Source organism: Ursus maritimus, unplaced genomic scaffold (assembly GCF_017311325.1).
Source record: "Ursus maritimus isolate PB19 unplaced genomic scaffold, ASM1731132v1 scaffold_12, whole genome shotgun sequence".
In the NCBI taxonomy this organism is placed as follows: Eukaryota; Metazoa; Chordata; class Mammalia; order Carnivora; family Ursidae; genus Ursus; species Ursus maritimus.
The window spans coordinates 34,095,765-34,121,776 of record NW_024423564.1 but is presented as its reverse complement, the minus strand read 5'-3'; the positions used below and the strand labels follow the sequence as shown (position 1 = coordinate 34,121,776).

The following is a 26,012-nucleotide window of genomic DNA, read 5'->3' as shown; positions in this document are numbered from 1 at the left end:
ATATGAGTCATCCAGGGCTTCTAGGGGAAGGCTGTTCCTCTTGAGGCAGAGAATAAAGGAGGCGAATTAGTAATGTGTAAGTTCAAAAGTCACTGATACGAGGGTGAGACAGAAAGAGCCGGCTGCATCGCTGCTGTAGTGCAAACAGAGCTCTGCCCCCAGACTAAAGATTCCACAGACTGGGGGTGGGGGGGTGGGGGGGTGGGGGGAGAGGTGAGGAGAGAGGAAGGACCTCAAGGCCAGAAAGTGAGAGCTGTGCTCCACTGGGACATGGCCCATGGCCCAGCAGCTCATACCCGTGGAGACCTCAGGCAGCTCAACTCCTAGAAGCATGCACCTAGATTAGGTGTCCTGTTCACCTGTTGTGAGGAATGCTCATTGGCTGCAGTCACGGTGATGATTAGCTGGGTCTGAACGCAGCCACCTGTGTGCCAGGATGTCCTTCAGCTGCTCTCCTTCCAATAGTTCAGAATATTTAAAATCTCCGGGATCAAAGACTTGATCACCTAGAGGGTCTTCATGGAGTTGTACCTGGGCAAGCAGTGCCTGGAACCAGCCAGAACTGGCCCCAAACCTGTCCACAAGGCAGGACGATGGTGGACACACACCTGCACTTTCCTAGAGTAGGAATATTTCTCCAAAGGAGTCCTCATGTTTGGAGCTACGTCCCTGTCCACAGTGAGGACAAATCTTACATTAATGTGCACAGCAGCGTCTCTACTTGTAGCCACCTCGTTTTACCCTCCCCACCACCCCGTCTATCGAAGAGACTTTCCACCATAAAGGAACACTTTGCTCAAATGTAAATCAATTAAAAAATACCAAGTATTCAAAAAAAAAAAAAAAAGCCCAAGGTATGCCTTCACCTGGTGTCATCTTGTATCACATACCCCTGGGCTCCCTGGCCAGCGAACCATTTGAATGAATCAGAAATAGCGAGAGAGGCAAAAGGCCGTGTGAGCTGGCCTCATAATTACCCATGGAAAAGTGTGTTCTGGGTGCATTCAGGATACACTATCTTGCTCTGTCAAGGTGGTTGGACTTAGTGGGTACATTCCAGGAGTTATTTTCTCAGGCCCCAGAATCAATGAAAGAGGAAGGTGGAAACTTGCCCACAGGATTTCTGTCACACTTGGCTTCTTTAGGCTAATTTAGGGCGGTGAACATTTCTCTGTCATTGACTCATGATTGCTGCTTTAGATCCACGACCCCTGGAAACAAGTGTTGAATGCCCTAGTGACCCAGCAAACATTTCACAGGGCGGCCTTTTCTATTTTACGCTCCCAGGGCTAGGTGATATTGGGTGAATGACAGAGAAAACAAATGGAAAATATCTGGACATTTGAAAAGAAATGACAATAAACTTTCTCAGATGTTGTCAGTCTGGAGCGCATACACCACCTGTTGACTAAGGTAAAGATGGTAAATGTCCTTTGGGGTGATTTTCAGCCACACACCCCGTTCTCTGAACCTTGCTGGCTGCCACGCCTGTGCGACGTGACCCCACCTACAGCTGATGAGAAGGGGATGTGGACACTTGACCCAAGATGGTCCCATCAGATTCTCCTCCTTGGAACTGGGAAATGGGTCTGTGGGACTCCCAACCAGCCATATTTGGCTCCTGTGCATCGGTCTGTGGTGAGAGAAGGAAGCAGAGCCTCAGAGCAAAGGAGAAGACAATGTAGTGGGCGGAGCAGCAATGCTGCAGCCTCTGGCTGCTGGCTTTCCAGGGCTGACTTCAGGCCCTACGGAGGCCTCACTGTGCCGGCTCTTCCTGGGTGCCGCGACCTATCTAAACTGCCTGTGGGAATCTGTGCAAGCTGTGTTCCCCATTTTCTGAAGTGCAGCCGGCCCTTTAGTGCACACGGGCAGTGTGGCTCGAACCGTCTCCAGGACAGCTCCGTGTCTTGGCCCGCCACATTTCTTACAGCATTCTTCCTTTGCATCTTGAAGGATACATGGATTGAGACATTTCTCCCTTCCCCCACCTGTTCTCCCACCACAGATGTTTTCTGGACCCTGTTGTCTACATTGAAGAGCCAGGGGGCAGGTCAGCAAAGGGCAGAAGAACAGTTTCCTTTTTCTCCCTGGAGGTTCCACTACTCTACATTTTAAAAAAGTTGATTGAATAGGGCTTGGGGGGAGGGGAAACATTCCCTTCCTTCCTCCCCTCTTCCTCCATTTATTCACTCCATTGAAACTCTGTTAGGAACTGACCACATGCCAGGCACTATTTAAGGTACCTCCGGGCGCTTACATTATAGTGGATGGAGACAGACGGTAACTGCACATACAGCTAACATAATTTCCCATAGTGAAGAGTCAGAAATAGATAAGGCAGGGAAGGAAGATAGAAGGTGACTCTGTGTGTGTGTGTGTGTGTGTGTGTGTGTGCGCGCGCGCGTGTGTGTGTGTCCATGTGTGCGCATTTGGTGATTCCTTTAGGAAGGATGCAGATACTCTGAGGGGGTGACCCTGAATGGACATGGGAGTGACAGAAGGGAGGGAGCTCTCCTTGAGAAAGTGTAGTGTGGGGACAGCTTTGTGGAGAGGGGGACTAGCATAGGCATGGGTGCTGCGGCCGGCCCCTCTTGAGCGCCTCACTTCTTTCTTTTCCTTTCCCTTTCGTCCAGTAGTAACTGAGCCCCCACTAGGAGTGAGGAGCTAGCTGGAGGAGATCCAAAAAAAGACAGAGTTTTGCCTTGGCGGATTCGCAGAGTAGGCGAGTAGAAAGACAGAGGAGCAAGTCATGAAAACACGGATGGTGTGTGCATGGCTGAAGGAAGTGTAAAGTGTTGTTGGGAAGATAATGGAAGCACGGGGAGGATGCAACTACCTGCCAAGTTCCCTTAGACTCCTGCCCCACTGCTGGGGCCCCCAAGGAGGAGGCTCTGAACTCAGAAAGTTCAATTCCTTTCCAGTGTATTGCTCTTCACCTCAGATGCCTTTGAAACAGAGTGGGAAGCTTACTGGAACAATTAAGCACACACACTAAACACTAACAGGGAAACCCAGAAGAAAATTGGAATTGATTCAATTTGCTGAAAAAAACAGGAAAGGTGGCTTTAATTTGCAGGACTAGGATGCTGACATGAAAACACACACACACAATGCTCAGAGAAGGACAGAGGAGAAAGGAGGAATTGGCAGTCGTCCCTGAAAATGTGTAATCCAAGAACGAAAGTTTTACAGAACAAGGAAAAAACCGTAACACAACACGGGGTCAGAGTGAACTCTTTGGAACTTGTGTAACTGATTAAGCGCTTAAAGGAAACTGTGTATTTACTTAATGGTATGACTCATTTGAATGGAACAGACTTAAACAAAAAAACCCACAATGATTAGGTTTTCCATTTATTGTTGCTGTGGGTTCATGTAACACTAATGACACTGGAGTCCAAAAATATGGAAACCACCAACAGAATGTGCCTATGTAAGGACAAAAGAGGGACAGGTTGTATCATTTAAACGGTTTAGGAGGAAACGCTAACTCGAGCCACGATGTCATGCGTGCCCTCAGACTACAGCTGGCGGTGAGTAGGTGTTGGGTGTTAGGTAAACGGAAGAAGTGACTGCAGTGGTGGGAGGTGTGAATGCCAGAACACAACTGGGGTTTGTGGTAAACACCAGAAAGAGCATGCGATGGAGGTGTGTTAATTACTATGTCAGAAGAGAATAGATCATAGGGTACCAGATGTCCCTCTTGAAGGAAATCGTCATTCTGTAAACATTTGCCTCCAGGAGACTGAGAGCAAAGAATAGTCCTTGGCTAGGATTAGTCTAGGGCAGAGTTCCTTCTACTTGGTGAACTTGGGAAGAAAACCGGGAGCTTGGCTCAGGGTCTCACTTTTTCCTGTTGGGAGCAGGTGTCTCTGCTATGCGCACATGCTCTGCTCTGCTCTGCTCTTCCAGGCGGGCTCGGCCGCATCCCCGGCGGGGGGAGGCTTGCTCTGGTCCAGCACGCCCTTACCAGGGTCCAGCCTAAAGGTGAGGTTCCGTTTGCCGACAGATACAAGTCAGATTTTCCAACCTAACCTATTTCAGCAAAAAATGAGACATTTTGGGCTCTAACTATTTGGTCTCTTGCCTTACTTCTCAGTAGGTTCAGGACTCAGGCTGGGAAGTAAAGCATTGTTACTGAGCCCCCAACAGGGTCCTGCAGGGCCCCTCAAAGGGTCCTCCGGAACTGTTGCATTTGACAGTCAGAAGCCTGCGCACCTGCCAATTTGGAGAGACAAGTCTAATACGTTAGGGCAAAGGAAACGTATTGTAGTTTCTGATCCAATCCCCAAATCAAAAGTCACAAGGACAGACACTCTGAGCGTCAGGTGTGAGTCTGGAGCTGAGCCACTTCTCACCTGAGCAAGTCTATGTAGCAAGCTGCAGGGTGAGAATTCTTTCTCCAGAGAATCATGTCTCTATCTCAGCCACGCTGGGAGGCCAGCTGGGTTTTCAAAATGCCACTAAATTCCCTTAGGAACTGGAATGTGCACAGAAATCAGAACTAAAAAACAAGAAAATGAAAAAGCCAAGGAACCTAAAACTAAACAAACATCCCCTCTCCCCCCCACCCAAAATAAAGCCAGTGCTTTTAACTGATGGTATGTGATGCATAGAGAGGAGTTCCTGTACGGAAAAATAAAACAATGAAACATACGTTCTGTATAGCCCCTTGCAGTTAACAAAGCACTTTTAGACACATCTACTTTCATGTACACATTGTATTAATATGATCTCCCTTTGTAGGAAAGGATGACAAGAGGAAGAAGAATGGAAAAAGTAAAGGGGCTGGAAAGATGGAGATAGGAGGTGAGTTAGACCAGGGTCAGGGAAGGGAGAGGCTTGGGACCCCTCACCCACTGTGCAAGCATGCTTGGCTATAGACCACACAGTCATGTTTGGTGGGCTCAGAGATACCTGCCACGCCAAAAGATTAGGGGTGTGAGATCGTCTTTTATACCTCCAACTGCATCAGATTCCAACAATCACTTCCACTCCTGAGTGAGGCAACACGCTACCATGTGGCAGATCACATGACCCAGGGCTCAGGGCTTGGGCCTTCGAAGTCTTGCTACGCTGGTCCCGGGGCATCTCCTCGAATCTGGGCTGGAACACCAGAGCTAGATTTTTTCCACGTATGTCCTTTTGGGGTTTTCTGGGGCAGGCCTGACAAGAGTGGAAGGAAAGTTCCATTTATTGAGTACGTCCGCTGTATTACAAATGCACAGAATAGCAACATGCATAATGTCCTCTAACATTCTCCTAATGACCTACACGGGAGGTGTGATGCCATCGTAGAAAAGAAGCATTTGAGCCTTCGGGAGATCATGGGTGGCTAAAGCCCCTCTAAGCTACCTTTGGTGTCACCCCTGTAATGGCCCAAGCCAGCAGATGATGAAGACTCCATCGGAGGGCAGTTCTGATTCCAGAGAATCACTACTCACTACTACCCCATAGCCCTTCTGCAAGTGGCCGGGAGTGGTGGCTAACTGGGACTTTGGTTTTCCTTGAGCCCAGCCTCCTGACTGACGAATTGGGGGTTGACAAGCTCCCATGCTTCTGTGACTCTCTGGGACCACCATCACTTTTTTCCACAAGCAAAACTAAGACACAGAAGCCCCAAAGCAGATTTCTCTTCCTTGCTTTTCCCGAAGAGCAGAGACTTCCAGCAAGGAAGATGAACTTGGACTGGATCTCTTTACCTTTTTCCAAATTGTTCTGGAAACTGTCTTACAGCATTAGGGCAACTCTCCTGTAGCTCAGCAGGCTCCTGGGCTATGACCGGCTCCATTTCATCAGGATTTTCACTCTCCCCAGGAGGGCCCACGGTGCTGTTGCAGGCTGCGCACAGACAGCACTAAGTGCACAGTCTTCCTGGCTTTCCCCCAAGGGGTCCGATGGCTCTCTGACACCTTCTCCTTGCTGTGGTGACAGCAGGCAAGGCTGGGATTTTGCAAACAAAGGCCTCTGAAACCTGAAGCAAATGTAAAAGATAGCAATTCATAAAAGCCTGTTCTCAGACTTCTCTCCTGAGAAGTGAGAGTGGTTTTCGGTCAGCTCCATGGGAAACGCAAGGCCAGCCCCTTCTCTAAGAAGGGAACCACTCAGTGGTCCCTGGGTCAGCAAACATTTATTGAGCACCCCCTATGTGTCAAACACCATATTAAGCACTGAGAATGTGGTGACATGCACAGCCCTGAACTCAGAGCTTACCGCCCTCCAGAGAGGGCACGGCTCTGTAATGAGCCGAGTACTGTACATTCTTCATATTGGGCCCAAATCTGTGAGTTTGTTCCTTTGTCTGTTTTCACACTTTTCAAACATCTTGAGGACTTAACTGTGTCAGATGCTGGGGCTATGATGCTAGAAGAGACTGTTTCTGCCCTTGGCCTCTACTGTCTAGGGTGAGAACAGCCTGGATGCAAACAACCAAAAAGTAGTGTGCCAACAGGGGCTGTTGCCAAGTGGGATGGTTCGCTCTATGTGTGAACTTGACTGAGCCACAGGATGCCCAGGTATTTGGTTGAATATTATTTCAGGGTGTGTCTGTGAGGATGTTTCTAGATGAGATTAACATTAGAATCTGTGGAGTGAGTGAAGCAGATTGCCCTGCCCAGTGTGGGTGGACCTCATCCCACTGAGGGCCTGCATAGAATAAAAGGCTGACTAAGAGAGAATCCTCTCTCTCTCTGCCTCTTTGATCTGGGATACCAGTGTTCTCCCCCCTTCAGACTTGGACTCAGACTGAAAGTTGCACCATCCAGTGTCCTGGTTCTCGGGCCCTCAGCCTTGAACTGGAACTACACGCCTTGCTCTCCTGAGTCTCCAGCTTGCTGGCTGTGGATCATGAATTCTTAGGCCCCCAAATCTCACGAGCCATTTCCTTGTAGTATCTACCTACCTACCTATCTCTCTGACCTGTTCATTCTGCTCCTCTGGAGAGCCCAGACTATACACGAAGCCATGAAGCCACGAAGCCATGACGGGAACCCAGGGGGGAGCCCTTGGAGTGTCTCGTGTATTGAATACCTACCTTTGCAGGTTCTTCCGGCTTCCGAAGCCCGGGGCAAGGAGGACTGAGTCAGACTGCAGAGGGCACTGGGCTACACCCCTCTCCTGTCTTGTTGGGCCCTTCCCGCCTTCCCTTCTCCTTCCTCCTTCTCTCCTCTCTTTGAGTCCTCTTCCTTTCTCTAGTTCTTGCTTCCCCACTACTCCTGGCTCTCAGCATCCTTAGGTTCTCTTTCCCTTGAAACACTTGTTATCAGGGATGGACCAGAGGGACATATTTCACATGAAGATGCGAATAATTACTAAGAATTAAAGTGTTGCTGCCCTCACCCCTACCTCAGGTTGGTGATTTTACTTCCAGCAAGGCAACGAAGCTTTAGCAGAGCCGGTGCTCCGTGGGAGGAGATGCAGGTGTGGGCCAAGGACTGGATGGCAGGGGGCACTTTCCTGGCCACGAAGCCTTCAGATTGCCTATGGGTCTGGGTGGATCTTCAATACCTCTGTTGGGACTTTGACTGCACTTCTCGTTTCAGCCACGGTGGCAGAGTCCAGGCCTGGAATCTGCCCAGGTCTACAGCCAGGTCCTCGGCGGTCACACGCACATACCACGGAGGCCATCAGGTCAGCAGCGGCAGGTTTCTACTTCCCACTTCTCACCTGGAGGCCACATGGGAAAATGCACATGACCACCTGGGGGCGCTGTTACTCCACACTTTCTCTATAAAAACTGCTGTCCGGAACCAAGGATGTCCGGCTTCCTTAGTTTTTGAGGTTCAACCAAGGTATGCCTCTGGGAGAGAGGGGCAATACGAACTCCCAGATCAGCTTAACGTGGAAAAGCAGAGGTAGGGAAACTTCACACATTCTGAAAATGCCTCGATGTGTAACAATTCAGCAAGTGTAAGAGGGCACTAGTTTTCAGTGTGCAGCACAGAACAACGTAGAAGAGCATGGGCTCTGTGTTCAAACAGAATCAGGGTTTGAGCCCTGGTGCCACCGCCACCAGCTGTGTGACTCTGTCCGGTGATTAAGTCTCTCTGGGCCTCAGTTTTGCCATCCGCCTCATAAAGTGCTTGTGAGGAGGCACATAACACTTCTCGGCACCATGCCAGGTACATAGAGCTTTACAAAAAAGCTCTTATCATTAGATACTATTTGCAAAATGTAAAAATGAGGTCAAGAGGGCATTGGCTGCTTGCAAGCCAAATGAAACGTGGCTGGGGTCCAAGGCTGTATAAATTGGATGAAAAGCTAAGGTGATTTGGACTGCAGGGTTGGCCAGGTCAGCCAAGCAAAGAAAATGCCACCAGAAAGGGTCACTTGATTTCTCCCTTCTTCTCATGTCTAAAAATGGTGTGCTGGCACTGCGTTCATAGGCTCACCTGGCCAAGAACCAGATTCTTTCAATATTGTTCTCAACCTCACCACTTTGACAAATATCTTTCTCATCTCCTTTTGCTTATTCGGACTGCCGTTCACCACGGCTCGGAAAAGCATACAGATGGCCAAAATATAATGAGGGGTTTGGGAACTTGAGAGGAAAGGAATGATTAGCAGTTAGCAGATTATTATACACACCATGCAGACTTCATGGTTGATGCAGCGAGGAACTTGGTGTGTGTGGTAATTATGCACACTTGAGCTGAAATTTAGGAAAACATATAAAAGAAATGTTATTTCCTCTTTTAAAAAGCCTGTGATGGTAAGAAGCATTCCACAAGCAACTATTATGCAGAGCTATTTCAGGGGTGTAATGAATGAATTTGTCAATGAGTTTTAACTACTGAAGGAAAGGAAATCTAATTGGAGGCTAAGGTAGTTTCAGGAATGGCAGTTTATGAGTTTTGCACTGACAGGTGCTGGTGGAAAAGCGAACTGATCCCATTCAGGGATATAATAGGCTCCATTTGTATAGCACGGCATAGGGTACCAAGTACTTCCACATAAATTCTCCATTTCACGCTCCCAACCACCCTTCGAGATATAAAGAGCACAAAGAGTATTATTACTGTTATTTAAAAAGCAGTTTTATTGAGATATCATTCATATACCAAATAATTCACCCAGTTAAGGTGCACAACTCAGGGGTTTTAAGCATATTCACAGATACATGCAGACACTGCCACAATCGATTTTAGAACATTTTCATTCTGTCAAAAAGAAACCCTCTATTCCTGAGCTATCACTCCTCTATTTTCTCCCCCCCCCAACTCAGAGCAACCAGTAATCTCCTTTCCGTCTCTACTGATTTGCCTATTCTGAATTTTACACAACAAGGAATCATACAATATGTGGTCTTTGGTGGCTGGTTTCTTTCCTTTCGCATGATGTTTTCAAGTTTCCTTCATGTTGCAGCATGTATCAGCACTCCTTCATGTTGCAGCATGTATCAGCACTCCTTCATGTTGCAGCATGTATCAGCACTCCTTCATGTTGCAGCATGTATCAGCACTCCTTCATGTTGCAGCATGTATCAGCACTCCTTCATGTTGCAGCATGTATCAATACTCCTTCACGTTGCAGCATGTATCAACACTCCTTCATGTTGCAGCATGTATCAACACTCCTTCATGTTGCAGCATGTATCAACACTCCATTCTTTTTTATGGCTCAGTAAGACTCCACTGTGTGGAGCTAACCCATTCTGTTTATCCACTCGTCATATGCTGTACACTGGGGTTGTTCCTACTCTTTGGTTCTTTTGAATGATGCTGCTACAAGTGTTCGTGTACAGGTTTTTGCGTGGACATAGGCATTCAGTTGTCTTGGGTATATACCTAGGAGGGGAACTGCTGGGTCATGCGGTAACTGAATGTTGACGTGTCAAGGAACTGCGGGACTGTTTCCAAAGTGGCTGTGTTTTACATTCCCAGTAGCAGTTTATGAGGGCCTCATTCTCCATATCCTTGCCAATATTTTTATTATCTGACTTTTTGATTCTCCTCATTCTAATGGATATGAAGTGGTATCTCCTTGTGATGTTGACTTGCATCAGGAATGTTGATCCCTGATAACTAGCGATATTTCATGTGTTTATTGGTCATCAATGTCACTTCTCTGGAGAAATGCCTCTTCGGATCCTTTCACCATGTTAAATGGGTTTTTTGTCTATTTTATTATTGAGTTATAAGAGTTCTTTATATATTCTAAATGTAATACTTTACCAGATATATGATTTGCAAATATTTTCTCCCATTTGGTGAATTGTCTTTTAACTTTCTTGATGGTGTCCTTTGAAGCACCAAGTTTTCAATTTTGAGGAAGTCCAGTTTTCTTCCAAGACTTTTATGTTTTTACTCTCACATTCAGATATGTGACCCATTTTGAGTTTATTTATGATTTTATTTATTTGAGAGAAAGAGAGAGAGAGAGAGAGAGCAGGAGGGAGAGGGAGAGAGAATCTGAAGCAGACTCCAAGCTGAGCTGACAGCCCAATGCAGAGCTCAATCCCACAACTGTGAGATCATGACCTGAGCTGAAACCAAGAGTTGTCGGATGTTTAACCGACTGAGCCACCCAAGCACCCAATGAGTTCATTTTTTTAAAGATTTTATTTATTTATTTGAAAGAGAGAGGGAGCGTGTGCATGGGCATGTGAGCAGGGGAGGGGCAGAGAGAGAGGGAGAAACAGACTCTCCGCTGAGCAGGGACCCCAGACATGGGGCTCAATCCCAGGACCACGGGATCATGACCTGAGCCAAAGGCAGATGCTACCCGACTGAGCCACCCAGGTGCCCCTTGAGTTAATTTTTGCACATAGTGTGAGGGAAGAGTCTGACTTCATTCTTTTGAGGTGGGCATCCAGTTGTCCCAGAAGCATTTGTTGAGGTGACTATCCTTTCCCCCTATTAAATATTCTTTCACACCCTAGCTGAAAATCAGTTGACTATAAAAACATAGATTTATTTCTGGACTCTCAATTCTATTCTATTGATCTATATGTCTATGCTTATGCCAGTACCACACTATTTTAATTATTGTTGCTTTATGAAGTTCGCATTGGGAAGTATGAGTCGTCCAGCTTTGTGTCTCTTTTTCAGTATTGTTTTGGTTTTGGGGGGCTCCTTGTAATTCCATACGAATTTTAGAATCAATTCGTCAATTTCTATAAAGAAGTCAGCTGGGATTCTAGTAGGTTTCGCATTGAATCTGTAGATCAGTTTGGGAAGTATCACCATTTTAATACTAGTAAGTCTTCTATCAATGAGCATGAGAGATTGTTCCATTTATTTAGCTCTTCTTTAATTTCTTTCAACAATGTTTTGTCATTTTCAGAGTGTAAGTTTTGCACTTCTGTTACATCTATTCCTAAGTATTTTATTCTTTCCGATGTTGCTGTAAGTGGAATTGTTTTTCTTAATTTCGCTTTCAGATTGTTCATTGAAAGTATATAGAAATGCAATTGATTTTTTGATATTGGTCTTGGAGCCTAAAATGTTGCTCAACTCTTTTTGTGAGTTCTAATCATCTTTTAGTGGATTCCTTAGGATTTATATATATATATATATTATAGTTTTACTTCTTCCTTTTTCAAGCTGGCTACTTAAAGTTTAGCCTAATCTACTAATCTCCTCCCAATTGCTTTTTATTACAACCTCCACTGCTTGTGAGAGCACCTTTAGACGTGAACTTCTTTACACTCTGTTACAAATGAAGTCAGTCCTTTGGTGAGGAATTTGGAGCTCTTTGTTCTGTAGCCTGCTTCTCCTCCTGGGCAAAATCTCCAAGGCTTGGCTCAGTTGCTGGGGACAGGGAAAATGGTGAGCTCCTCTCTAACTGGTATCTTTGCTGTAGCTGGTGAGTGTTAGTTGAAGGGGAGACTGTAGCCTCAGGTCTTTTTGGCTGGCCTCTTCTGGCTAGAACCCCCATCCCATGAGCTAGGGGAACGGTGTTCAGGGCTCCATATTCTTCTTGGTGCTGTGCTCAAAGTAGAGCCTCTGTCCCATACAAGTGAGGCTGGGTGGAAGAGGGGAGCCCCACTTCCCAGACACACTTGCCCAGAATTTAGTCTTAGCAACAGGTGGCTGGGGGCAGGATGAACAATGGAGAAGTCTCTCCTCTCATCTGTGGGGAGAAAGGGCTCTGTGTTCTTAGCTCTCTAAGTAAAGGTAATTGATATATTAATTAACTTGATTGTGGGAATCATTTCATTATGTATAGGTATATCCAATTACCATGCTGTACAATGTAAATACATTACAGTTTTGTCACTTATACCTGAATAAACCTGGAAACAATGACTCCTCAAAAAAAATGTTCATCAGTTTTGCTGGGGAGTTAGTCCACAGACCTCTTCCTGCGATCATGCTAGAAGTGGAACTCTTATTATTGTTATTTACTAGATGAGAACAATGTTCATATAGAGCCTGGGGGGTGGGGCCCAGAGTGGGAAGGAAATCACCCGGGATCAGAACAGCGCAAATACCTACTCATAGAACTGCAGGGTGGTAGAGGACATTAGATGTTATTGCTTAGAGCAATCTCTCCACAACCACTCTTGCTTGTGGTCCTTTAGTCTCTGCTTGAACACCTCCAGGAATGGAGAACTAACTGGATGAGTTTAGACAGAATATTATCCCCATGAACAACATAACCATGTAAAACCAAACACAGCTTGTGCCTAGTGGGATCGGCTGTGTGTACAAACAAAGGGGGAAACAGAGAAAATAGGCTCTGTGGAATGCTAAACAACTTTATGTCACCAGCAGGTCATGAGCATGCTGTAAAAAGGCACCTAGCTGTTTTTGAACACCAGGTGCCCAAGAGATTGCTCTAATTTTAGAATTAACATAGTGCTTACTAAAGAGGTCCAGGACTCATGGGTCTGGAATGTGACGTTCTCTCACCCTCCGGCAGTGCAGACTCATGTCCTACTGTTGATTCTGCGCCAATCATTTTCTGATATTCAGAAAGGGAGATCCAGACCATGGAACTGGCATGTCCCTAAGGAATTTGCCAAGAAATATGATTTAAATGCCAACTTTGAGAGACAGAGTTGGCGATGGCCTCTCCCTGAAGGGCTAAGAGCTCATGTTCGTAGTGGCATTGTGCTGATTACCCTCTACCCTCTCCAGCTCCTTCCCCTGCCCTTCTCGGCCAGTTCCATGGCTCAGGAGGCTTGCCTCTGAAGAAGGCATTGCCTGGGCTCCCCCACTAGCCATTTGGCCATTGTGTTCAGTCAATGTGGAGCACTAGCAGATCAGAGAGTGGGAAGAGAGAGGCTGAGGTATGTTTTCCTGCTCTGGAATCTGGTCTCTGGCTGGAGTTGTGGTCCTTCTTTCTCTGTCTCAGATGCAATAGCATATGATTTCCTGTCCTTATCCTGCTGGGCCTAGGGGTGCTGCTGACAGCTGGTTTCTGGGTGTCACCACCCCTTGTGTGTACCCTGAACATGCATGTCTTCGACACAGACCATCGTTAAAATCTCTATTTGCTCTAAGGAGGGGGGTGAATTCTATTTCCTATCAGATAAAGTCCTTGTTACCATCCTTCAAAGATAACAATGTTCCTTAGGTCTCCCCCAATTATAATCAAGCCTAGAAAGGAAGCAAGCCCCATGTTGCTGTCCTAGCGTTAACTCTAGAGGACCTCATATGCTCACATGGGTCCCACGTAAACAAAACGGATGATTTTGTTCATATCCTGCCCTGGAATTTGAAGCCTCTGTTGGATCCATGAATCTGTTCATTCCACGAGCTCTTTCCGGAGATAGGAGAGGTAACATTTCTACATAGCTTGGCTGTTGCTTAGAATCAGAACTTGTTTGGTTCCTGAACTTTTTCTGCCTCGATGTGAAATTTGTAGTCTTTGCACCCTTGATGGATAGTGGGAAATTTCAACACATAGCCCATGGTTTCCTAATTTAATTTGGAGCCGTTGTCCTCTGAGTTCTGTCCCAAAGTCCTTCGTAGCTAATCAATAAGTTTCCTTGTCCATGAGCAGGAGCTTAAAAAAATTATTTTTAAAGTTTAACTGTAGGAAAAAGCAAGCTCCCTTCTTAGGTCTGTGTTAATTCACTCAAGCTCTATCTTTGTATTCATAGCCAGATGACTAAACTTTCTATTTATAAATAGAGGGGGCTTCCCAAGACCTAGAGACCCATCATTACTTGTAGGTATTCATGTCACAAGCCAGCCCAAGCTATATTTTACCGAGAGGTTAGTTGGCATACTGGTATAAATCTTTTATTTATAGTGACAATAACATACTTGGCTCTTACACATTCTCCTAAAAGCCTGATAACCCCAGTTATCTTGTGCTATAAGTGACCAGCTTTCACTGAGTTAGAAATGAGTGCTTGGAGGGGGAAGGAAGATGAGGGATATTCCGACTTACCAGCAGTTCCCTAATGCACGTATGTCTTCAGAACAGCCACGTCAGCTACCAAGGAAACCTGTGAGTTCGTCATGGAAGCTGTCAGGCTAGCTTAGAGGCATCAATGATGAAAATCCTGAGTTATTTCTGGAGTGGTGATTGATGTTTCAAATAGAAGATGACATTTTGATGGGATCCTGACTTGCTGTGATAGGAGTTAATGAGGATAATGATGATGATAATGATATTTACATTATACCTTTCTTCCAAAGAACTCTTCGGTCCTTTCATCTCATTTGTGTTGAAAATGTCCCTTTGGAGTTGGGAGAGAAAGGTGTTATTAATTTGTTTTTCAGGAGAGAAAAAAAATATATATAAAGAGAGATAATTGCCCAGCTTTCAGACTCCATTTTGGAGATGAGAACAGATGTTTAAATGACAAATTAAACTAGAGGAAAACTAAACTTAGAGAAACGCCCGTCTCAGTTCCCATCATCCTATACAATGCTGCCATATCAAGCTCCAGTAATATCACTCCCTGACCCCGAAGTCTTCAGGAGATCCTCACAGACTGCCGAATTCAGTTCTAATAGCCTATCTTAGCAGGCAAGACTGTTGACATCCCAACCTACATGGTCTCGCTGTGCTCTTATATTTCCCCATGTTTCAGCTGAACAGATCCACTTGCTTGTCCCTGTCATCTGCTCTGAGCATGGCATTCTCCTTCCACAGTGTTCACCACACATGCCATAGCTTGCTTAATGTCTGTCTTCCTCTGGATGTAAATTCCACGAAAGCACATCCTGTCACCATTGTACCCCCAGGGTCTAGTAGCGTTAACTGGTCCATGATGGACACTTCTGAAGTGTATCCTATGCTCTCCCACCTTCATGCCTGTGCTCATGCTATTTCCTCCACCTCAAAGTCCTGACCTCCTATGTTGGCCTATTGAAGCCAGGGCTGTTCTTCCAAGCCCAGATCGAACCCCAGTTCCTCCATCAGGTCTCCTCTTCTTGGGAACCACCACGGCGCTACCCTTTTTAGTTCTTACCTTGCCTTCTTTTGTGTCATAATCATTTGTGATCTTGTGTAGTCTTCCTTCCTTGCCCCTCCCAGACTGCCAGCTCTGGAAAGACAGGAACTGTACCCCAGAGCCTGTTAAACATGTGCTCGCCTGTCTAAAACTATTGTTGACCAGCACCACTCATTCAGCAAAAGTCCCATTTCCAGAGTCTGTGGCTTGTCACGAGAGGGGATTTTTCTCCTTCTTACCTCTGTCATCCTTCTGGAAGGCTAAGAGAAAGATCAGTCAGGGAAACCCTGCCAACTCTTCCTTTAAAAATTGTCTCCATTCTCTTCCGTGAGGAGTAAATACTCTGGCACTTAGGTGGAGGGCTCCATTTCCTACGGGGGCCCAGGGCAGGTATGCAGGGGTGGTAGTTGGCATTAAAAAAAAAATTTTAGCTTCTGTGCCCATTTCAATGTTGGCTTGAATAAGGGAGAACTAATCAATGCAACATCAACTGAGAAGGTATGAACACATCAACGACCTTTTCAAGGAATTTTAATACTTGCCTGTGCTTCTAGTGAGCATTTGCATGTACCATTCAGTTACCATAAGAAGATATCAGATTGAACTAACTCTGGGTGTGTGTGAAACCTCGTAAGCAGCACATTTTTGACAGCTTGAAGACCCCAGGCTACTAGCAACGTGGGCATACTGAACAGCTGTGATATAACACTCCATATAAATTAGAAAGAGCTGCTTCGCCAACAGTATCATGGAACATTCAGGGCTGTTAAAATCGATGATGTAGATCTCTATTGACATGGAGAGACGCCTGCCATCTATTGCTAAGTGAAGGAAGCGTGCTATAGAACAGCATGATGATGTAAAATTACTCCGCATTTATATCTGTCTATTCATCGATGTGCAGATAGTCTTCAAAATGTTAACAGTGGCATTCCTTTGTGATGAAATTCTGGGTAATTTTTTCTTTACTTTTGTTTTTAGAGTTTTTTCTGTATTATTTGGATTTTATTTTTATGGTGAGCAATTATTTTTACAATCAGAAAAGGAAAACAATAAAGCTGCTTCCAGCTAGAAAAAAACTGTTGGAAATAAAAAAAGACTCATTAAAATATCTTCAAATGTCCTAACAGATGCTTACTGTAAAATAAACAAACAAAACCCACAACCGAACTCTTGCGTGAATGAGGGAAAACCTGTTCCACTGCTTCCACGACTGAGCCATATAATGTGCTGACCAGAGTCAGGAGTGAAAGGGAACAAAGGAAGCCTCCAAGGAGGTGCACAGGTGAAATCAAGACCTCCTGACCTTGCATGGGTGTCATGCCTGCTTTTTAAGTGCCCAAAGTACGAAGTATCACTTCAGATATCATTTTAATCCAAGCTTTTCATGGCAGTTGATTTACAGGCATCGTATTTCTCATTACGGGACAACAGAGAAAACTTCCCATCTCTGACAGCAAAGCAATGGTGATTTCATTTACTACAGCCGTTTCTGTTGCAAAAAAGAGACACATGCTGTTGGTCACAGTACAATTCACACTTTATTCCATCGTGATTGGTATACTTGTAGCATCAGGACAGCAAGAGACTAAAATCAGTGGAGAATTTCTCTGGACTAAAAGGCCGTGAGAGGCATGACTGGTTTTGGCACACAGAGTGGATAACCATACATTGGTTGGAAAGTGATGGTCAGCAGAACAAAATGCACAAGTCTAACACCATGTTGAGACCATGTCTGAGTTCTGTAGAACGTTAGAGAGTAAATAAGTACAAAGACTACCATGCAACTCTATATAAGTCACATTATTCACCTACGGACTATCTCCCCCTTAGAGATGAAGAGATAGCCTTAGTAATCTGTTCACAGTAGCTTAAAGAGCAATCAACACACATTAGAAATCTGTCTGCTGATTTCCACAGCAATCCATTATAGTTGAAGAGATAATGCTAAATAATGTACTTTCTCTATATTGCCCGTTAGACTGAATCTTACCAAGTAATTCGGACTCAACTTTTCCTTACTTTAATACAATTCTTAATGTCTTTACAATGTCAAAGAGAAGCTTCTGTTAGTTTATTTATCTTTATAAATCACAATAGACTAGAGGGGAACCTATGTAATGGGTCATCTTTCCTCTGCAAAGATAATGTTATGCTAATGAGGACATCAAAAAATACTACTACTATGCTGCAGATATGTGGGTTTTCACATCGTCATATCACATAGGGAGTCCAAAGAAGACAGTCTAGCCAGTGACATAGCAAAGAATACAATTCTGTGGAAGAGGCACATAGATTCTAAGTGATTTTTTGAGACAGAGGAGCAAAGAGGGAAAGAAGCAAAGGAAAGGAAAAGTGAAAAATAGCCTTCTGTAGGACAAATTGTTCAAAAGAAAAATCTATTCACTTGCAATTGACTAAATATAATACAGTTCTTCAATTTGGGATGATAGGAGTAAAGATATTGAAAATTATATGCCACTTAGCCTTAATAGTAAGCCTAACGTGGCTAATTTCCCAAAGTTGTTTCTGAGATGCTGGACTCTCCCACGGAGAAGTTCTGCTTTTGCCAGCACAGGGCCAGAGGACAATTTTTCCTTATTAACTTGAGCATGTCGGTAACATTCATTTTCTCTCTGGTAAAAACACACTGTTCACCCACGATGAGACAATTCGAAATAAGACAGTGAGCAATAGATGGTTCATTCATTGGACACTATAACTAAGATATCTTCATGGAAATAAATTTAAAGTTAAGCAAAGAGGAGGAGAAGGAATTTCTTCAAATTCTGGCATAAAATCATCAAATAAATGAAAAAGATAGGTAGTGGTTAAGGACGTCTTGGTTTTCTCAGAGGTTTATCACTTCCATTTGCTAAGGGGAGATATGAATGGAGGGAATTCTGTCTTGGTCACCAAACATAAGAAATGTTTGGTTAAAAATACATAGGTAAGGGGCTCCTGGGTGGCTCAGTCAGTTAAGCGTCTGATTCTTGTTTTCGGCTCAGGTCATGATCTCAGAGTCGTGAGATCAAGCTCTGCATCAGGCTCCACGCTCAGAGGGGAGTCTGCTTGAGACTCTCTCTCTACCCCTCCCCCACCCACATCCATGCACTCTCTCTCTCAAATAAATCTTAAAAAAAAAAAAAAAAGAAAGAATCACATAGGTAAGTAGAGCAAACCCTCGAGTCATGTTTCTTAATCTCCCTGATTGTTAATCTTGAACAACAAGCTACAGGCAATACAGGAAAGGTGGAGATGACTAGGAAGTTTGATAACATGCCTGGATCAGTCACCGTTCCTTGGAAAGTACCATTTCCCTGGCCTGCTAAAAGGCTGATTCTGTCAGGTTTAAGTAAAAGACAATGATCTCTCCCTTCACTGCGGCATTGTTCTTTGTAAGAGACCAGCATCAGTCTCAGGTTGTGTAATTTAAAAGCTAGAGAGGAAAGAAGTTTTAATTGAATTCCACAGTGTATATTCATAGATATTTCAAAGTGGAATTGTCCATTGTCTGCGGTTTCAAGCACCAAGCTGATCACTTCCTGGACATGCTCTATCTGGCTCTCACTAGACCATCAACAATCATTTTTAGATGCAACGTCTCTTTTGAAAGAAGTAACTTTGCTAGACCAGGATAATTGCAGGGGGTAGAAGGCTGGAAGTAGGGTGAGTCATGATGAGTGGGGGTGGGAATAGAAATGAGCTGAAGGAAAAAATAAGACTATTCCCCAAGGTCTATAAATGGTCAGTAACGAAGCAAAAATTCATGGAATGAGACTTAAAGACTTTCTGAGATGTACCCACAGGGTGTTTCCAAGCTTCTTGATCTACGGTCCCTAGTAACCCTCTGGAGCTGAATTTACCTACCTAGGTGTGGTGCCCTACTTCTGGAATTTAGATCTCGGGGACAAACCCCATCAGGATATGCCTGTGCATGGTTAACTCTCCCTCCAAACAGCCATTCTGATTTTGGTCACAGTTCTGCTGAGGGACCCATTTGCCCTTCCTGGGGAGAGTGAGGGTGGCGGCTGAAGATGTAGCCATGGGCCAGGGGAGGCTAATGTGGCAGACAGGAGGGACCTGCAAGAAGGTATCCAGAAGGCAAGACCGTGGATTTTACCCAAGGCAACAGAAGTAACAAAGGTAACTGGCAAAGAAATATCCAGAGTTCAGATGAAAAAAAAGAAGGAAAGGGGTAGAATCCAGGACCAGGGAATTTCACAGGAACCAAAGATGATTAATGATACAGAAAGGAAAAAAAAAAAACTAACCCTGGCCTATCTGACTGATCAAGAAGACATTCTTCAGCATATATTGGCAAATAAACAGCATATATATATTCACACTGATAATACAAACACTAAAATGAGTGTTTCTTTACTATTATTAATCACAGTTCAATAATTCATGAGCTCTATATTTTCTAGATTGCTTAATTCATTTAGCAAAACCCACAGTTTAGGTACCACCGCAAGGGGAAGAAGGGGAGGGCGCAGAACGAAGCAAACGTAGAAGGAGACTTTTGTAAACCCGAGTTAGTAGCACAGCGGTACAGTAGATTGTCAATGAACACGACAGGAGCGGTACAGTCATCGGCCTTGTGAGTGCAGTATTGCCGGCTATAAAGGGGGGGGGACTTCGACTCAGGAGTCTACCTTCTTGTTAATTAAAATTGAGCTGCATGTGAGCAGCCCGTCCACCTTTTCCAGTTCAGAATGGCTCACGGGGATCAGCATATGGTCCTTCAGCTTTTCATAAACCTGCAGCAGGAATCAAGGAAAGGTAAAGCAGAAGGATTATGTTCCCGCCTCTGTCTTACCCCCCCGCCCAACTTCCTCGCCTAGTGTGAGAATTCACTGGGCTTGCGAGTTTAAGCCTCTCAGGCACTGAACCCCAAGATGTGCCTGCAATCTAGACCACATGTGCCCACAGCCATACCAATGGAGTGAGCGGCACTGGTTAACCACTAGCTCTATGCTTTAACCTCAAAGCGAGAGATGTGTCAAAAATGTGGTCGTTACTAGAGATGCCTTCAACTCTGCCGTTTGTCACCGGGAGACTGAGCGATACATGAAAGCCAGTGGCAGTGTTTTCAGTCTGAATATTACCCTTCCCCGCCACACTTTAAAACCCTCTCAACTGTACTTTAAGGTTTCTTTCCTTACCAACATCACTGGAAAAACTTGACAAAATAGAATTTAAGTGAAGTATTTCAGGTCAAACTGCTTTTAAATTACAGGTGTGAATTTTATAGCATCTTTTGACACTAATAGAAAGCATGTGTCAAAACTTTGAATTAACGGTCCACAGATTTTTCTGTGATGATCAAACAAAGCACATTTTTTAAAAATACAAAATCACCTGAAACACATGGTCTAAAAAACAATCTAGCGTGCTTCCTTAGGAAGCACTTTGTTCCTTAAAATTCACTACAGTGTCTAATTAAGAGTGCTGGAGCCAGAACTGGGCTCCAAACCCAGTTCTGTCAACTCACCACCTAAGCGTGACTTCAGCCAAGTGCCAGATCCCCTCTTTAGCCCTAGATTACTATTCAGTAACATTAGAGTAACAAGAGCGCCCTCACAGGGCTGCTATGAGGTATATCGAAGACAATGCACACAGTGGGCTTGGCCCAGCACCTGGCGCAGGGGAAGCCTCAGTGACCGTGGATATTAGGATCGTTACTTGTGGACGGACACAGGGCTGAATCCAAGGCAGTTAATCACCATCTGGTCATCAGATGATCAATGTGGTCGGTGAAGCACAAACGGTCCAGAGCTGTGTTTCTCCAAGTGAGTTCTGTGACCTGGGTGCTTGTTGAAACTGCAAATTCTAGGGTGCGGTTCTAGAAACCTATATTTTTAACAATCTTGATGCACAATAAAGCATGAGACCCTCTATTCATCTGAGAGTTGGTTAAGCCCTATTCTGGGGTCAGGGGTCCTCTATTTTCCTCAGGTTCACACTTTCAGCCATGGACACAGAGAAATCATCTATGTATCTCCCCCCCCTTTTCTTTTTATCTGCTAAGAAGGTGACTGATTCAGAAGATAAGCCTAGTGATTACACAATATCACATATCTGAAAGGTGGCCGGAATATTTTCTAAAAATTTTAAAGATATAGCTTTTTAGATACATATACAAAAAGATCAGTGGCTATTAAAGGTTCTTCTGTAATGCTGAGTGTACATATCTGATTCCTCTGGGCAGAGATGAAGATGCTGAAATGCCTAAAACAGAAATGGACACTTGGAGGGTCTGCGGATGAACACAGCTGCGTCTGCGTGTGCAGAAGAGACTGGCAGAATGCCCAGAAAGATAAGGAACATCTTAGACCAGGAATGAATTCCGCATCTAGGGACAATTCCCGTGTTGGCGCACAAACGCAGAGGCTCTTAGAGTGACACGTGCCTGATGGCAAGTATATCATCTTTTTTGTACTTTTTAATCCTTCCTACCTGGGATGCACAGCCAAAAGCCCCCTTTTTGCAGCCCTGACATTGAGCACCCACCTCTTTGGGTCATTAACACTTCTCTGCTGTAAAAACAAATGACCTTCTGATGAAGGGCAGCTCAGATTTGTCAGAAAACAATGACACAGTTGACCGCCTAACTGTAGGTCTCTATGCTTAGTGAGCATCTAAGTGTGGGGAGATACGTGTGATCAGAGCTGTAGCACAGACTTGGGAGATCTAAGTACTTGTTTGAAAAGTTTTGAATACCAGGCATGATCACCTCAATTACTGTGCATGCATTCGTGATCAGTGACAGCAATGTGAAGACTGAGTTAAATTAACCTTCCTTGTGCCCTGAAATTATATTAGCCTTTCTGCTTTCAGAATGATTTGACGTGTATAGAGGAAAAGGAAGTCCCTGTTATTTGTCACTCCATCATGAAAAAAATCCCCAGGCAGGAAGACTGTCACGAAGAGGCCTGTTCAGCTGCAGTGGCCAGGAAGGATGTTTGTTTACCTTCGCACTTTCTGGATATTCTTCTGGGGTGCGGTGTAGCAAGACGTGGCCTTTGCTGGGGATATTTAGGTATATACAGTTTGCGGCCATGTCATCAGGCACAGTGAGTTTGTCATAGCGGTGGTCACTCATCTGTTGCATGATCTATAAAGAGAAACAAAGCAGGCTTAAGCAGAGCATTTCCCCACACTTTCGAACAGAAGGAAGGCAGAGTGTGGGTATAAGCTTGCAACGGTGCCTAAGAATGTTCCTGTGAAGTTCCTGCCTATTTCCTCTCGTCATTTAGACTCCCAAGAGGCAAACTCCATGAAGCTAGGATTCTTTGGAAGAACTGCAAGGGTTCTTCTTGTTGCTTTTTTGAAAGTGTGTGTTTTTAAACTATCCATAATTTTAAAAGGTTTTAAAACTATCCATAATTTTTCTGGTTTTTGTTCATAAGATCTATCAGTGAGACCTGAAAGGGACACATAAACAAAAGGCCCAGCTGGGGGTTTTGATGACATCTTTGGCTGAGGAAGCAGGGCTGCCCTGGTCTACAGGAAAAAGGGACCATAGTGGTAATCATTCTGGTCAATAATCTGATTAAGCAATCACACAGACACACACACACACGCACACACACACTTTCCTCTTGTAGATACACTTAAATTGAATTAACCTGTCTGTTGGCAGGTGATGCCCTTAATACAATAAGCATAAAAATCACTAGAGGGGAATGTTAAACTCATATTCTTAGGCTTCACCCCCAGGGATTCTGATCTGGCAGATCTGAAGTGAAGCATAGCAATCTGTATTCTAAAGCTCTCCAGGTAATTCTGAGGCAGATGGTCCCAGACCACACTTGGTTAAAAATACAAAAACAAAAAAACCCCCACCTGATTTAACAGGTCTATTCATCAAATGATGGATTTATTATATAAATCGTATATAATAACTTTAAAAAAATCACAAAAGTGAACTCTACAAAATTTTAAAAAATTGACACCTTATCCTCATCTCAACACAATCAAAACAAAAACCCACAAAACAACCACCCCTCCCTCACTACAAAAATATCCAAACACCAAAAACAGACAAACAAACAAAAACCCAAATATATTTCGGGCTTAGTCATGTAGACTCTTTCTGTAATAAATGTGCACCCTTCCCTCTTTGTTTCTTTCAAGTCATTTGGCATCTAGCAGGTAATAAAAATATGCTTGCAATGAAATGATTCATTTCTTCACTCCTTTCTTTTTCTTCTTTTTTAAAAAGATTTTATTTATTTAAGAGAGAGCATGAGCAGGGGGAGGGGCAGAGGGAGAGGGAGAGGGAGAAGTAGGCTCTGTGCTGAGAAGAGAGCCAGATGTGGAGCTTCCATCCCAGGACCTGGGGATCATGACCCGAGCCAAAAGCAGATGCGTCACTGACTGAGCCACGCAGGTGCCCCTTCTTCACTCCTTTCAGAGGATATAGCAAACCTCAAGAGTACACTGAGATGTTCACAGTTTATATATGTGAACAACTGCATATATAAAACAAGGTATGGTCTTCATCCAGAAAAAGAAATACAATTCATTAATTAATGTGAATGGGGCTAAATCAGTGAGGCCAATGTTTGGCTTTTTCCTTATGCTATACTCTGTGACCCTAACCCGAATGATCCTGGATGTAACATAATATGGAGTGGTGGGCCTGGGGCAAACTAGACAGTTTGCAGCACCTGAAAGCATTAAAACGAAGAAAGAAAAGAAAAAAACCTTGTGTATACCAAACCGAACATACATATGTCTCTGTCAGTTTGTGACCTGTGATTTAGTAAAGTGGTCCAGAAGCCCCATCGGCAGATGGATGTCTTTAAGATATAAGTGGAGCTGTCTCTAAACGCAACACGCAAGTTAAGATTTATGAAACTTTTCAGCAATCATTCTTGGTCAGTCTGGCCAGCATGTTTCTTTCTGGGTGCAGGGAATAGGATTGCACTATGTCTGAATCTCTACTTATTATGTGTTATTGAAGGTGGGCCAAGATGGCTAGTCTGCTCATTTACCGCTAAAACTGACTGTCATCCTTCATGTGGATTAGATCGCGTTTACCCGAGAAATTCAGGATTTCTTCCAGACCACCAGGAGACAGTTTCCGGGGCCAGAGGCTTATTACTAAGTAGGACCTCAGTAGGCTTACTAAGTAGGACAAAGATCCTTAAAACACGGTACGTACAGCCATAGTTACCTGGTCAAGCTTAGACACAAAGAAAACAAAATCCAAAAAACTGAATATTTCCATTGACCTAATTTTCTAAGCCACTGGGAGAATTGTGGGCAGCATGTTTTGGTCCATCACATTCAGACCAATTGCGCCCACCATTCATAAGCACTAGAGAGATGCCAGTTGGTTTTCCAGTTTAATTCACGGTCTACAGATGATTCACTACATTCTTTATCCAAAGGTAAAGAAATCACCTATCACTCAGACTGTAAGCTGAATTGAAAGAGAAAGAAGGAGGCAAGATCACACCTACGGGCCTGACTCTAGCTTCAATGGTCCCACGAGCAGCCTGGCAATTTCCCCACATCTTAGTCTGACTCATGCATGTCCGGGAGTGACTAAGAAGCAGAAACATGGAATGTTGTACATTCCAGAGGAAGTGTTATCAAGGAGCGTTATCAGTGCTGACTTCTTGTTTATCAGTGAGGGAACAAATTAAAATCTCCAAGGTTGTGCCTACTTCCGAAACTGCCCAGTTTCTTCTGAGTAATGAAGACTTTATATTTCCGTTCTTGGGGTGCTTTACTTACCTGGGTGCCACCTTTTTCCACCCTCCCTCCCATCCCCCACCCCCAGCTCCGTGAGGGAACAATTCTGCCTCTTTGGTTCCTCTGTGTTTGCTTTGTTCTTCAGTTAATGACATTTATTTGAAATTGTAATCACTGCTTTTTCTCAGTCATTGGTATTTCTCTCTTTTCCAGACCTTATTATAATTTATGGCTTCTGGTGGGAGTATTCTTAAAATTACTGGCTAGTACCAACCTAGCATTGTTTGAGGATAGTTACATTTTTTTCATTGTTGTCAGGAAAGGAATGATAATACCCTTGGCAGGGAAATAATTTAACACTGGGATTAGATAAAGTAATTCACTGATAAATTCTACCAAGAGTTACTCTTAAAAATAAATGTCTTAACAAAGCCACCTTAGGAGAAGTTTTTCAATCAATTTATCAAGGCCCCATGGTTATCATTTTAAGACAGGTTAAAAAATGTGCCTAGGGAAATGACTTTTAACAATAGAACAGGCCCCATTGGGAGCAGTGAGGGGTTATGTTTAACTGTGGAAAGAAGAAAATACAAAAGCTACGTCAGGCGTAGTCTTTCTAAATGAAAAGAACTTAGGAAGTGGTAACTATAAATAATAAACAAAAAATACATCGTTTTTTTCTTGAAAAAGCCAAAGGTGCTTATTCTAAATACCAAGAGTCTCCGTGTTCTGGAACAAAGAACAGGTTTCTCTTTTCCTGTGAGAGTGATTGTTTTTCTTTCTCGTATATGTTGCTATTGTCTGAATAAGACAGCTGGCCATTTATTCATAGCTGGGCTCAGGAAATACACGGCTATACACAAGGCAGGGTGCTCACCATTTGCAGAGGAACACACAGGAAAAGATTCAGGAGACTATCTCTAACATCTTTCCTCTGCTGTTGGAA

The 26,012-nt window shown here is 44.1% G+C and overlaps 1 protein-coding gene and 1 long non-coding RNA gene across 2 annotated transcripts in view; both read right to left on the bottom strand.

Moving 5' to 3' along the window:
- Window positions 1-4,624: 4,624 nt before the first annotated feature.
- LOC103662956 lies at window positions 4,625-7,648 on the bottom strand. Its single transcript, XR_568618.2, has 3 exons — window positions 7,345-7,648; window positions 5,703-5,974; window positions 4,625-5,166 (listed from the first exon to the last, which is right to left on the bottom strand). It is a non-coding gene; the product is annotated as an uncharacterized LOC103662956 (long non-coding RNA).
- Window positions 7,649-18,445: 10,797 nt separating this feature from the next.
- The window catches only part of DDAH1 (dimethylarginine dimethylaminohydrolase 1), a 128,975-nt gene continuing 121,408 nt past the window's right edge, over window positions 18,446-26,012 (bottom strand). The window contains exons 5-6 of the mRNA XM_040627084.1: window positions 22,332-22,475; window positions 18,446-20,118 (exon numbers count right to left, since the gene is read on the bottom strand). Coding sequence (XP_040483018.1) covers window positions 20,002-20,118; window positions 22,332-22,475 — 261 coding nt within the window. The 3' untranslated portion in view covers window positions 18,446-20,001. The remainder of the gene's footprint in view (window positions 20,119-22,331; window positions 22,476-26,012) is intronic.